At 39.2% G+C, this 14,124-nt stretch overlaps 1 protein-coding gene across 2 annotated transcripts in view; it reads right to left on the bottom strand.

Moving 5' to 3' along the window:
- The window catches only part of adamts18 (ADAM metallopeptidase with thrombospondin type 1 motif, 18), a 97,355-nt gene that overhangs the window by 48,140 nt on the left and 35,091 nt on the right, over positions 1 to 14,124 (bottom strand). Inside the window, exons 4-12 of one of the 2 annotated variants that reach the window (XM_056248451.1) lie at positions 9,144 to 9,408; positions 8,594 to 8,793; positions 8,399 to 8,482; positions 6,909 to 7,068; positions 6,215 to 6,320; positions 5,371 to 5,508; positions 4,856 to 5,009; positions 3,683 to 3,778; positions 3,006 to 3,154 (exon numbers count right to left, since the gene is read on the bottom strand). In XM_056248451.1, the coding sequence (XP_056104426.1) occupies positions 3,006 to 3,154; positions 3,683 to 3,778; positions 4,856 to 5,009; positions 5,371 to 5,508; positions 6,215 to 6,320; positions 6,909 to 7,068; positions 8,399 to 8,482; positions 8,594 to 8,793; positions 9,144 to 9,408 (1,352 nt within the window). Of the gene's footprint in view, positions 1 to 3,005; positions 3,155 to 3,682; positions 3,779 to 4,855; positions 5,010 to 5,370; positions 5,509 to 6,214; positions 6,321 to 6,908; positions 7,069 to 8,398; positions 8,483 to 8,593; positions 8,794 to 9,139; positions 9,409 to 14,124 lie in introns of those variants that run through there. The other variant, XM_056248452.1, reaches the window with a different exon arrangement.

Here is a 14,124-nt window from a genome sequence, read left to right as displayed (position 1 = left end):
TTGTTGGTCACAAAGCTCTTTTTTTTTTAATAATCCAAAAGCAAATGGGAAAATCCTATTGGCTTTTTGTTGAGGGAACCAGCGTGATGCTAACTTCCAGAACGGAATACTAAAATATAGGCTTCAATTACTTTAATAATGTTTTCTTTTTTAGTATGTCACTGATATGTTTTTGGTAAGTCTCAAGACTGAAAAAGTGTCTAAAAGAGTCAGAAGTCAATGAGATCAATGATAGTCTAAAACAGTGCTGTCAGAAGGCTGTTTGTGCATGTCTGCTTTTGTTTTTGGAGCAGGTTTTTAGGCTGATCCTATTAGAGCTTTAGCAACAGTGTACTATGGCTCCATATGGTAGAGAACTTATAACAACACACAGAGCAAAGAAAGAGATTGGGAGAAAAGAGGCGGAAGAGAAGGATAAGTGTAGGTTTTCTGATTAGACATTGAAACAACTGCACCCAAATTAATGTTGTGCTACATACTAAACTCCACACAAGAGTTGTTGGCAACGGGAATATTATTCTTCCTTTCTCTCTGTTGACAAGACTTTGTAGCTGTTTTGCAACTTGGGAATGTTAAATCTATGAACAGCAGCACTGGGTGCAAACAAGGAAACAAGGTCACCCTGTCTGTCTGCTTGCCTGAATCCCCCCAAACCCCCACCTAGACCCACATCCTTCTCTATCCCACTCTCTCAATACATCACCCATAACAAGACCCCCATCTTTAATCAAATCCTCATTATGCCCACACTGTTAGCCATTAGGTATCCACTTTAAAGTCAAGTCATTAAAAGAGAGCCCTCCACATATAAATAAACAATACCAAACAATGATGTAATGAAATTTAATCGTTTGTTTGTCAGAGGCTTTTCCAAAGTCCTGAGGGTGATCGTACATGCATCCTACTCTTTCAACTTTGGCCTCTGGTAATGGTGCATTAATGTTACCCATACTCTGATAGTTACCAATATTTCCAAACAAACTTCAAAAAGGTAATCCCATCAACAACTATCTCCACTAGGCTGTTGTCAAGAGAGATATTTCTCAAACACTCATATCAAAGATGCATGAACCTGTAAATCTGGCTGCGGAGTATGGATACAGTCAAGGGAGCACATGTATCAGATCATTTTTATTGATAAATGTTATTTGAATGAGATGACATCTCTTGCCGCTGGCTTCAACAGCTGTCTCTTGAGGACCTTATACTGAAGTGATAAGTACGGAAATTCCCCTTGAACCACACCGCCACAAACAGAAGACATACCAACACCTATTCTACTGCAGGTGCTGTCTGAAAGCAGTAAGGGAAGATTATCCATCAAAATGCCTCTTTTGAAACACTTAAAGGAAAGTGTTCTCAATCATTTCCGAGTGAAATGATACAGATAAAAGGTTCTGATCAACATGAACTCTGATTCTGATTTTCATAAGGAATGCAGGCAGATGTTCGTGGCGTGCACCTCATAAATATGTGTAAACAGTTGCTCGATGAGAAGAGAAGTCAGAGTGAAAAGCTGCAATATCCCCTCATTTTTGATGACCCATGATAGGGGGTCACACTGATAGCAAAAACAGAGAAAATGGAGGCTAATACCTCCCCCAAATCTCAGATTATAGTGCAAATTCTGCCTTAAAAGCAAACCCATCTAACATTCACTTCAACCTAAACCTCTCTTAGTGGATCAGACACCATTGGACTAATACAGATCATCAGAATCAGGACCAAAAAAAAGAAAACATTCACACAAAAAGCACTTTAATGTCTGCCCAAGATTAATTTAATCAAAAATTGTGGGGTAACAAAAAATAGAAAGGTTTCTATACAGCATAATCTGAATTTTAACAAAATAAGCTTTCCTGTAATAATGTGGGAAATGCCTACTCTTTTTTCTCCTGAAATTTGTTTTCCAAAAGTAATCATTTTGCAACATCTCTAAATGGTGTGCATTTATGTGAAGGATCTTTAAATCAAAACCAGGATAGCTAAGCACATTGTGTGAGATCACAATGCATAATATAGATCATATGTACCCAATCTAATATTTTGACATACTCCTTGGGTATTTGCAGGGCTTTAATGAGGTTCTCCACCTCACTTCACATCACTTTGAATAGTTTCTTTCTTGATTTCTTTACTGGAACTGTTCATGTCAGACATGTTGGTCTGGCTGTCTAAGGCATTATAAGTATTTCCTATTCCAACAGAAATATGTTAAGATGCTCTAGACAGCCAAATGTTGACGAAGCACAATCCCATGTTCCATCAGCTTGACCAAACCACCTGCGGTCTATTGAAACCCAATCTCAAATAATCCTGCCACCACATACAGAGAGGAAGAACCTGAACCTAAATACATAAAAACTACATCTTCCATTTGACAGACACATCTTTAACAATCCTGCTTTATATTATATACCTTAAATGCATATGCCAAATGTATTCATAGTTATGTATTTATTTATGTGTTGTTTGTTTGTTTGTTTGTTTGTTTGAATGTCTACTGTTTTCATTCTTTCTGGTGATGCAATCATTATATATTGTAATTTTCTGTGTACTCTGTACAAACACTGACCTTGTGCATTCAATAGAGGGCATAGCCTGCTAAATGGTGAATCCTGACCACACTTAATCTAAGATTATGCATAGTGTCAAAGTTCGGGGGATAATCTACGAGTCGCAGTGGGTCAGTTGTTCAGGAAACACATGTGGTTCCACCATTCACAGCTAATCTACCATTCATGGCAGCCTAATGATGAAAAAGTGCCATTCACTTCACACTGCAGTGGCCATTTTAATTAACATAAACAACCTACCATAGCACAGTGTTAAAAAAGCTCATTTTTCAATCAAATGTCATGTTTATCTGGATTCCCTCCCTAACACAAACACAAACTGAATTTAACACCCTATTCTTCAAACGCATGGTTGATTAAAAAAAAAAAAACAATAATGATGTCTCAATATCTGAAGCACAGTGTCTGAATCTTTGAGTTGTTGGTTACCTGGGGCTGTTGCAGGATCTCTCTCGGTACATGACACCTCCACCACATGTACGTGAACAGTCGGACCACTCGGACCAGCCCGACCACTGGCCATGTACTGCTCTAGGACCATGATCACCAAATTTTACACACTGTCCTCTCCGGCACCACTGCATAATGGGAAAGAAAAGGAAAGACCATCTCACATTCATCAGTAACATATGAAAACCTGTTTCTTCCTCAGATTCAAACTTTTTTTCAAAAAGTTTATTATATAAAAAAAAAAAAAAATCATAAAAATGTACTTCAATTTAACAAGGCCACAAACCAAACTGATCTCTTTCATGTCAAAGAGAAGGTATTTGAGCGGATTTGAAGTAAAGTAGAGAGTGTATCTGCTGAGGAGATCTTGAGCCTGCTGGTTTGGGATGAAGCCCAGAGTTACACCTGGAGAGCAGGACTCGGCCCAGCCAAGCCACACAGTCCCACACATCAGCACCTCTCACCCTCATCCCCATCAACCAGTGGAAAGACACGCAGGACTAACCGTCCTTATGGAACATTTACACAAAGCAGAGAACAATACCGCAGGTGTGCATGAAGAAAGATGCCGAGAGAACGGTCAGTCCATATTCATCCTTACTGGTGGTTCAGTGAGTTCAGAAGGAGAAAGGGTGAACAGACAAGCATTCACTCACCATGTCTGGTCCGCAGATGGTACCCTCGGCAGCAGGCATGAACTTGGTCTCACACCGGTGTCCTGTTCTGTGGCACCATAATGATTTACAGATGTCCTGGTGGGCACAAACACACAGAGAGCACAGTCAAAGACGAGCCTGCACCCGCTGGGAACCCTTCAACCTCTCTGGCTTGCACCTCGCCACGCCGACCTCTTGTTTCTACAGCAACGGCCAATCAACTTTCCCAACAAATAAAAAAGCCTGTCAAAATCAATCACTGTGCTGCCCAAAAGAAACATGCTATTATCATTGCATTTCGTTTCTTCCCACAATACAACGATAATAATGGGTGATGAGGGGTTGGGAGACCGGCCACTTCTGGCCGACGACCCGATTGCATCTGGCAGACAGTGAGAGAGAGAGACGTGGTTTACAAAAGCTCGCTACACTGGACTCTGGATCACCGGGTAGCTAACACCACTTGCTCCCACGGCTAATTATATCTTTACGACTTTGTGACAAGGACGGGATGGCTTGAGGGGACAGAAAACAAAAACATTGGGTTTTATCTCCACAATCGTTCTTAATTAGGATGTACAGCTGCCTTCCATCGAGGTTGACGTTCAAGACTCTTTTCAGGGCACGTACGAGGTCTTCGAAGAGCACAAAAGCAACAGGGATCTCTCAAAAAGGAAGTCCATAGCATGAGAGCTAATCCCACAGATAGACTCTCGCAATGTTCATTTCCCAAGCATAACTATTTGCATATCAATGTGTGTGTTAGACGCTAAAAGCTACAGCGGATGCCAAAGGGGGCCCTGTCCATCTTTGTTGAACCTTTGTACATGGACTGTGAATGAAGACTTAGAGTAGATTTCGAGGCAATGGGTTTCCTCTCAGAAGTTCCTTTTCTTTCCAAAGCTCAGATATGTGTTTGTGTTGACCAGTATGTCTCTACACACAAACATTACAGGTTGAAGCACATGTAAATATCTGAGACCCTAAATTAACTCAATCTCTGGGAATTCTACTATGGCATTGTGTTTTGTCAAAAGGATTGATTGAAGCTGAATTGTTTAACGAGTCATTTGACAATTCCAACATGAGTTCAAACAAGTTTAGTATAAAAATGTAATCCAACTCAGAAAGAGAAGCCTTTTAGCATATTTTAACTAAAGAACTATGGGTTACCTTTACAAAGTCCAGGCTGCACTGTTTGGCTTTCGAGCCAAACTGCCATTTGCACTGTATATCTGCATTGTACAGCTGACCAGGAAGCTGCTCAGGGTATTTGTATTGGCTTATCTGCTTGGGCTCATCCACTAGACACGAAGCCTGAGCTGTACTGTGAACACAAATGCATGCAAAAAAACATGAGCATAGAAACAGGCATTTAAAAAAATTCCATATTATATGTCTCTCAAATGGGGAAAATGTTTTATTGTGTATACAAGTAAAATATTAAATATAAATAGTTTATCAAAATATATTATTAATAAATAATATATTTACATGCATTTTTCAAAATATATTTATATATATTGCATATCTATCTATCTATCTATCTATCTATCTATCTATCTATCTATCTATCTATCTATCTATCTATTGTGTGTATTACAATAAAAGATATATGTTTCTAAAATATATTTTTATACTATTTTTTTATGATAGTGAATATAATGATATTTGAAGTGAAAGTTTACCCTAAAAATCGGTTTAGGTATTGCCGACTACAAGCAGACCATGAGAAAACACCATTATTCCCAGCCAATGTGGGAGACATTATGTTCCCTTCAGTCTTCCGGCAGGGATTCCCCTCTCCGTCATGGATCATTCCAAAACTGGGGTAAAAAAAAAGGACGGAGCAAATGAGGGAGAGATGGAGATTGTGGGCTTTACCCAGTGAGACTATTAATGTACAACCTCAGGACAGAAACCACTCCCTGAGTCAGGTGGGACATTACCTCTATAACTAAAAGCTCTTTCATCCCACAAACCTCTTCAATAATCTCTGTATTCTACTGAATATAACAATTCATGTGATTCACACTCACACATTTACAAGCTTACTTTCATCAGCCCTGTGAGAATCAGACCAATTAATGCATCAAAATAAACATATGCACTATAGTCACGAAATTCAGACATGAACAGTGTTGTACGATATGCCATGTGTTTATAAATGACCACTCCCCAATAAATGAGTGATTAATGACTGTTGGCCAGTGAAGATTTTGCCCCAAACACCATGCATGTTGGAGGCACGTGTCCATTTCATTTGACCAAAATGTTTGAACCACTGAGAATAACAAATCCCACAACATGTTATCAGCTTGGTGGTTCTCCAGGAGAGAGATTTTGTTCCAGTTTATGTTGAGAATGCGCCAAAGGACCAAAGGACTCAAAATACGGCTGTCATAAAAACAAAGTCTCAGACGTACAACATAAACTTCCCCTTATCACAGTGGCAACCAGCAAACACAAACAAAATGCTTGCCTGTTGCCAAATTGAAATTATGTGGGACCTGAAAGAATGAATGAGCGTACTTATGTCCTGACTCGTGGGCGATGGTGAAGGCGAGGCCCAGTCCTGTGTCTTCATTAATCGTGCAGCTACGATATTTGCTACACATCCCACTTATTGGAGCAAAACCTGCAGAAAGAAAGAAACAGCAAAACATGGGTGGAAGAATATATTTATATGAATGACTGATGCATGTTGGGAACGTGAATCAAATTGATTGTTTACAGAGACAATACAATCCAAGAGGTCTGGATGAAAACCGTGATACATGATTTAAGTATCACTAAACACACCACAATGTATTCAAAACTATAGAATTTGAAACAGGATCCCATTACGCATAAACACACTTTCAGACTATTTATCTGACTGCATGGTCTAAGAAAAAGCATTGGTTTGAGTTTCACATCATACAAAGGCAATTTAAAAGCAGTCCTCTCCCCTTTGCCATACATTCAAAGCAGTGCATACTTGTGGTTTGGAGCGTCAGAGCTGAATTCATTACATTTGGCTGATGCCTCTATAGCAAAAAACTCTTTCTTGGAGTCAATCAGGTGAAGTTCTCTGCCTGAGGGCAGACTAGGACACATATCACCAACCACACGCTCTTTATAACCTTGGCATTGTGTAATTCAGCCTCCTGCAACTCGATTAGCCTCTGACATCACAACACATGACCCATTTCTGCTGCTGGATGGTGAATGTCAAGTGCCTTACCCAAGGTGTCACACGGTTCATTCTTCCAGGAGCAGATGTCCAGCCCCGTCAACAGTATTGCATGGTCGTGCCGCTTGCCATTTTTACCTATCAGGCCTGATTGCCACTGGCAGAAGCTGTTGAGGGATTGGTCTGCGTGGTGGTTGATAGACAGGCCCAGCTGACAGCAGTGAAACCGAGAGAGATGAAGTGTTCAGAGGGGTGGTGAGAGAGAGATAAGAGAGTAATGAATCATCAGGCATCTGTCATGTATGAAATGGAAAAAAAGACTGGGATTCTTTAAAGGAGAACTCCGGCGCAAAATGAACCTTGGGTCTAATTACACATTGTTACCTAGTCAACCGTTATCTGAGATTTGTTTTCATGATTATCGAATGTAAATAGTTTTATCTCTAAAAACAGTTTAGCCTATAAAGCTAGTATAACGCTAGTATATTGGGCATAGATCAATGACAAATAAAAATTGCTTGTTAATACCACTAACAAGGCTCAAAATAGCCCCACACTAACACGGTAGCATAATGAGGGTCCCTACCTTCAAACCGAAGCATTGAGAACTTTGTCAGTGTCCAGACAGTTTAATAAGAAGATATTTTTTACATACAGTCAACTTCGCGTATACAGGCAGAAGCCATCTTTGAAAAAGAGTCTCTACCAATTGATCTACGAACGCCGATCCAAGTGCGCTGGTGAGATGTGAACGAGCTATAAGTTGTGATAAGGTGAGCGCGAACAGCAGGCTTGGATCGGCGTTCGTAGATCGACTGGTAGAGACTCTTTTTCAAAGATGGCTTCTGCCTGTATATGCGAAGTTGACTGTATGTATAAAATATCTTCTTATTAAACTGTCTGGACACTGACAAAGTTCTCAATGCTTCGGTTTGAAGGTAGGGACCCTCATTATGCTACCGTGTTAGTGTGGGGCTATTTTGAGCCTTGTTAGTGGTATTAACAAGCGATTTTTATTTGTCATTACACTATGCCCAATATACTAGCGTTATACTAGCTTTATAGGCTAAACTGTTTTTAGAGATAAAACTATTTACATTCGATAATCATGAAAAAAAATCTCAGATAACGGTTGACTAGGTAACAATGTGTAATTAGACCAAAGGTTCATTTTGCGCCGGAGTTCTCCTTTAAAAAAAAATTATTTGTAATAATGCCAAAAAAATGCTCAAATTACATTTGTAAGCATTTTTTAGTGAAAAAAAAACATACAAATAACTTTTGTAAGCATTTTAGTGAAAAAAAAACATACAGCATTACCAGTATTGTCTGATTCCTTAATTAATGACTTTTATCAGATCATTCTTTGCAGTGAATAAAAAACACAGTGACCAGTTATTCTGATTGCCAAACAAATGACTTTTTAGTGAATAAAAACAAACAGCTTGACTAAAAAGACTGAAAACTGATTAAAAACTCTTAAGAGTCCGTTCTTTTTAGCAATACATGTATACATGTATGTATGTATGTATGTATCTTACCGGATCTTTCTCAAGTAGAAGGAGACTGACCACAACAATGTTGATGTCATTTCCAATCGTTCCATCTTTGAAAAGACTGGAAACCTGTTTGGCACAACAACACTTTGCATATTACTAAAGGAGGAAGTAAATGTTCACTTAACATGCAAGATCAAAGTGTCTTCTCAATAACAATACTGCTGACAGCTCTCTCACCATGTTCATGACAGTAAGGACATACGTAGTGACGTTCTCTCTTCCATGTTTCTCCAGCATCTTCCTGTCTGCCACCACCAGAGTTTCCACGTTCAGGCCACCATCTTTGCTCGATGTAATCTCGGAGCGTTTCACCCGGCTTTGCTGCTCAAACTCATCAGGCATGACAAAATGATCCTCTGTAGGAGGCTTGGGAGTATCTGTAGTTAGGATGAGGTGGAGAGATAGAAGTATGGAAACTCATGAAAAAGAGTGAGAGAAACTGGAAATTGCCTCAGATAACTGATTTTCCTGTTTCCAAGCTTGGCGCCAGAGAGGCGACAACAGACCAGGAAATGCACAGTCATTAACTTCACATGCTGTTTCCGAGCTTTTATTCAATTCCATACAACAGATGATAATGATGACACAGTAGTTTTGCTTTTGGAATCAATCTACATATTATCTTAGAGGGCTTTGCTGTTATACACATTCTGACGACTTCTACAAGTAAATCATATGTGATGCACTTTCCGTCTACAATTAGCTCAAAGGAAATTCCCTTACATACATTGCTTGCGGCGTCCGCAGAAATGTTGTCTCTGGAGCTTTCTGTGCTGGTAATCATGGTGATGGTGGTGGTCCTCATAGGGGTTGTTTGATTTAAAGCCACTGGTCCAGTCAGTCTTCTCAGCATGCACTCTGCGCTCAGCTGATCTCTTGTAGATAACATGTGGGTGATGTCCAGAAGGGGCGCTGTAGTTGTGTCGTAAAGCCAAATGCTGCGGGAGCGGAGTGATGAGAAGTTCCTCGCCGGAGAACCGGATCAGACCTGACTGCAGAGAACCGAGGAAGAGGAAGCTATGAGTAGCTAACCATATAATAAGAAACAGTGAGGTTGGACTCCATGGCAAATGTAATAAACTTAAATAAAACATAAAAAAAATCTTACTGACCTCAAACTTTTAAACAGTAGTGTATACAGCTACTGTTTTAAAGTTTGGGGTCAGTAAGGTTTTTTTATGTTTTATTTAAGTCTATAATGTTGACCAAAGCTGCATTTATTTGATCAAAAATACAGTAAAGTGTCACATGATCCATCGGAAATTATTCTAATATGCTGTGTGGCAAGCAGGGCGGGGTTGAGAGCCGTGAGAGAACGGAGGAGGAGCTTTTTGAGAATTTTGAGATTTTCTAAATATTACATTTAACAGTTTCTTTATAAGTGTTTTTAAAGATTCATTTTAAGTGAGCATTGGATGATGGTAGCCTGGTTAAAACCAGACCATTCTCAGTTGTAACTGAGTTATGGTCTGGCAAAGCGTCATAGACAAATCATTTCCAGAGGGGCGTCACCAACGGACGTCGCGGATAGACCTAAAACCAATCAGAGCGATGAAGGAGATGACGTATGCAGAGCGGCGAGTGTTGTTCTTTGCTCGGTTTTTAACAAAAAGGAAACGTTCAAACCGCTTAAAACAGACGCGATAGCTGATTCGAACGAGTGATGTTCGACGGCGGCATCCATCTTTGTAATGTAGGCTACAAAATCTGCTTCAAAATCCCAGCGCTGTCGTCATCGTGTAAAGCCCGCCCCAACGTTTCTGATTGGTGCCTCGATTTCGACGGATTGGAAATGGGCTTGAATGAGCTCTTTGCCAGACTAACTTTCAGAGCAAATCTAAATTTGCCGGAAGTTGTCTGGGTTTTCCCAGGCTAGGATGATGGCAAAGGTAATCTAAATGTAAAAATAGGGGCAATGAGCATGAACAAATAAATATCTAATTTTGGCCGATATATATATATATTCAATATTTACAAAATTGTTCTCTAATATAGGTTGATAACTGATATAGTACCGATATATTGTGCATAATTTCCAAGTTGAGCTCTATCAACAGCATCTGTTGCGCACTATAAAATAATTGCCCAAAAGATTTCCATTGCAATCACATGTTAACACAACTGTCATCATGTTTATTGTTTTGTTTTGACAAACTGAGGGCTGATTTGTGCTTGTTCTCAGTGGTAATCAACAGCATGCAACAGATGCTGTCAACGGAGGTCAACTTCTAGTTAACCAGGAATATTCCTAAAAGGACACATTAGCCCTGAGATAACCCTCAAGACCAAGTTAAAATCAGAGCGCACAGATGTGGGACTGAAAATATATCATATCAAAGACATGGAGGTATTTATGTGAGTTTGATGTCAGGGAAAGAAAAGCCCTTAAGGAGACCATCGACTTTAACATTCCTGGTTGTGGGGGATTCATGGTCCCTCCAGCTGAAACAGTGGTTAAAAAACAGCTGTTGCAGAGTCACAAAAAACTGGCATCGCCATAGTTACAGCTGTCAGTACACAATAAACAAACGATGACATGGCGGGATGTAAAGCAGCCTGGGGCTTCTGAAGCCATCTTAAAGAGCTACCCATTTATCAAATGTTTCAGTAGGCTACAGAGAGCAGAGGGAAGTTCATACGCAGCATAACTTTTCAGCAGCTTGTTTTACAGTGACGATTAGCATGGCCACAAGCCAGGCATGACAGGTATGATAGACTATACTATCTACATCCTCTCTCAACTACACTCAGCCCTTGAAAATCTCTAATTAACTCCATTTCTCCAAGGAAAAGGAAACCTGATAAGTTAAAGTGAGGAAACCTACTGTACAGCATGCTGTGTGGTTAATATTAAAGTCACCATGAAGTCAAAATTGACAGTTCTTTTTTTTTTTCTTTTTTTTTTTTTTTGTATATTGCAGTATTTATTATAAATTACTTATTTTTTAGAATTCATGTGCCCTTGTAATCTTTAATCAAAGTAACGTTCCCAACCTTCTGCAGAAACATCTTCGGCTATGTCTGAAATCGGCCCCTATTCCCTTAAATATGGCAATATTTGAGGGGACATCCATTTGTAGTAGTGTCCAAAAACCATAGTGGACGTTATCGAGTGCACTCATTCAATCCCATAATGCACTGCTATAATGAATGTACAAATGATGTACACTCAACGGCTAGAGAATACCCATAATGCACTGTGAGGGTCGTGCTGAATGAATTCCTGCGTCTCTCCATAATAGGGCACCTGCAGCTAAATCATCTATTCATCCATTTACCAAACCGCTGCTCCAAAAAGGTATGAATTCCTTTTTAATTGATTATTAAATTGTTTAATTAAGGTTTAACTAAGTTTCAAATGATTATTGAACAGCAAGTACAAACTATGCAAATAAGTACAAACTATGCAAATGCAGCAACCTTTCTGGGACACTAATGTCCGAATTCACACCCTAGATTTCATTCACTCCTTCAGGTGGACTATAATAGTGGAGTAATGTAGGGAATAGTGAATGAGCATATAGGGGGCGATTTCAAACAAAGCTCTCTTCTTTTAAAAACTTGGTTACTGGCACAAGGGTGGGAAAACCTGTCACTCACATGAGATCGATAATGATCCAACAATCCAATCAATTCCCGATGGGCAAAGTCCTATGTCACAATAGGGAAGAAAAGACTATCGCAACTTCAGTCTCATGACAACTTCAATTTCAAATAGTCACATTATCAGAAAAATACTAATATTAATTGAAAGTTCGAAATCACATAACCCAGTCTCCCTCTCGTCCGTGTGTGTGTGTGTGTGTGTGTGTGTGTGTTGCTTGGTGGAGTTTTATTTATCTTTTAGAGCTGAATTAGATGGCATGTTTGAGAGGTAGGTGGAGGAGGTCCGATATTCACAAGCAGTTGATTAATGAGGTGTGGGGTCAAAGGCGAGCACAAAGCTTATCGTCTCTGCTATGATAGTGACACGCATTGGTGCCCTGGGACACATCCACAGCAAGCCAACACATGCTCATATTTAGCCATTACTAATAAATTATGTCAAAGTTTAATTGCTTCATTATAAGTCATACACATGTGTCTTCAGATTTATTTGGTTTGGGTCAGTGTTTCTAGCAAAATATAGCAATATTTCAGAATGAAGCACTTTTCAAAACTGTACTGCCAATGGGAAAAGCAATATATGTCAGCTTCATTAAACAAACATGAACTACACATTCAGGCCTAATCCTTTCTTTAGCTTAACATGATGAATCGTTTCATTGTACTTAGTAGGACACTGTGATTTCCACAATGTGGAAAATGCGGAGGGAATCCCATCATAAAAATAAAATTTTCACAGCTAAATTTATGAGAATAAATCAAAAGTAGGGCTGTAGGCAAATCATGATATGAACTAGTGTCTGTGAATATTAAACCACAAACGTCTGCTATTTAAATATGAATTCTGCATATTCAACGCTCATTCACTGTATGAATCTACTACACATACTAAAGCATGCATGACACTCATGCGTTTTTAGTGTCTCTCTAAATGAAGTTCAAACTCCACATGAACTTCATCTCCAGAGCTGTTTTAGCTGTTAACGTTTAATTTGATAAAACTATTACCAGATACACACAGATGTGTGTGTGTGTGTGTGTGTGTGTGTGTGTGTGTGTGTGTGTGTGTGTGTGTGTGTGTGTGTGTGTGTGTGTGTGTGTGTGTGTGTGTGTGTGTGTGTGTGTGTGTGTGTGTGTGTGTGTGTGTGTGTGTTTTAGAAAACAGTCAGTACTTCTGCAGGTTACATTGTTCCGCCAGTAGGTGGCGACAAAGAACTTAATGAGTAATAATTCAATTATTCATTTAAACTACTGGTTCTCAACCAGCGGCGGCAAGATAACTTAAAATTAATTGAACCCTCTGGGGTCGGCTATCGCGCCGGCGCAACGAGCTCACTTTTTTCCTTATCAGTGCAAAAGAGACTCAAATTACTCTGTTGATTTTGAACTTACATATAAGTGTTGTACATAATTAGATCCTGTTAAGTGTCTATTTTTTTGTGGATAGTGTCTATTTTTTTGTGGATACTCACAATAAAAACAAAGTCAAATAAAGAAAAATAAATATGACGCGAATTTTGCCTTCTCTCTGTAAGTGAAGTTCATTCTGAAACGCGTCCGAAAATGAACTGTAACTAAATAAATACTTGTCACACAGGCACGAAAGATTGTTCGTTATGAAGCTGAAATTCTCTTCTTTCAAATGAAGTAATTTATATAAAAAACTAATATTCTCAGTTTATGTAATCTGTATGAAAAGAGAGAGATGTCAGTCTTTTTCATTTCAGTTAATTATAGCGTATTACGTGTTAATGTGACACGCCCACTGAGAGTGCGCGCTATTCAAACGCAAATGTTGAGGCAAGCGATGAAAACGCCCACATCAGCCGGATAAAACATCCAGTTTAATAAGAATCTTGAACTTTACCTCGTCTTGCTGCGCTGTGAGGAATAATACTATCGTAATAATCCTGGAAAAGTTACCTCAGAAGTGCTGGTAGTTTCATTTCGAGGAGCGCTGATGCAGTAAGTAATTTATTCTTAAGTGCTTTGTTCTAATCGCGTTATTGAATAGTGTCTGTAAACTGCACAAAGACTGTTTAAATATGAATTGCGTGTCTGTGTGTGAATGAATGTATTGGCCTACTTTAAAAAATAAGACT

Source organism: Rhinichthys klamathensis, unplaced genomic scaffold, assembly GCF_029890125.1.
Source record: "Rhinichthys klamathensis goyatoka isolate OS25496 unplaced genomic scaffold, OSU_Roscu_1.1 h1tg000055l_1, whole genome shotgun sequence".
Lineage (NCBI taxonomy): Eukaryota > Metazoa > Chordata > Actinopteri > Cypriniformes > Leuciscidae > Rhinichthys > Rhinichthys klamathensis.
The sequence above is the reverse complement of the archived record's forward strand: the minus strand, read 5'-3'. Positions and strand labels throughout refer to the sequence as shown.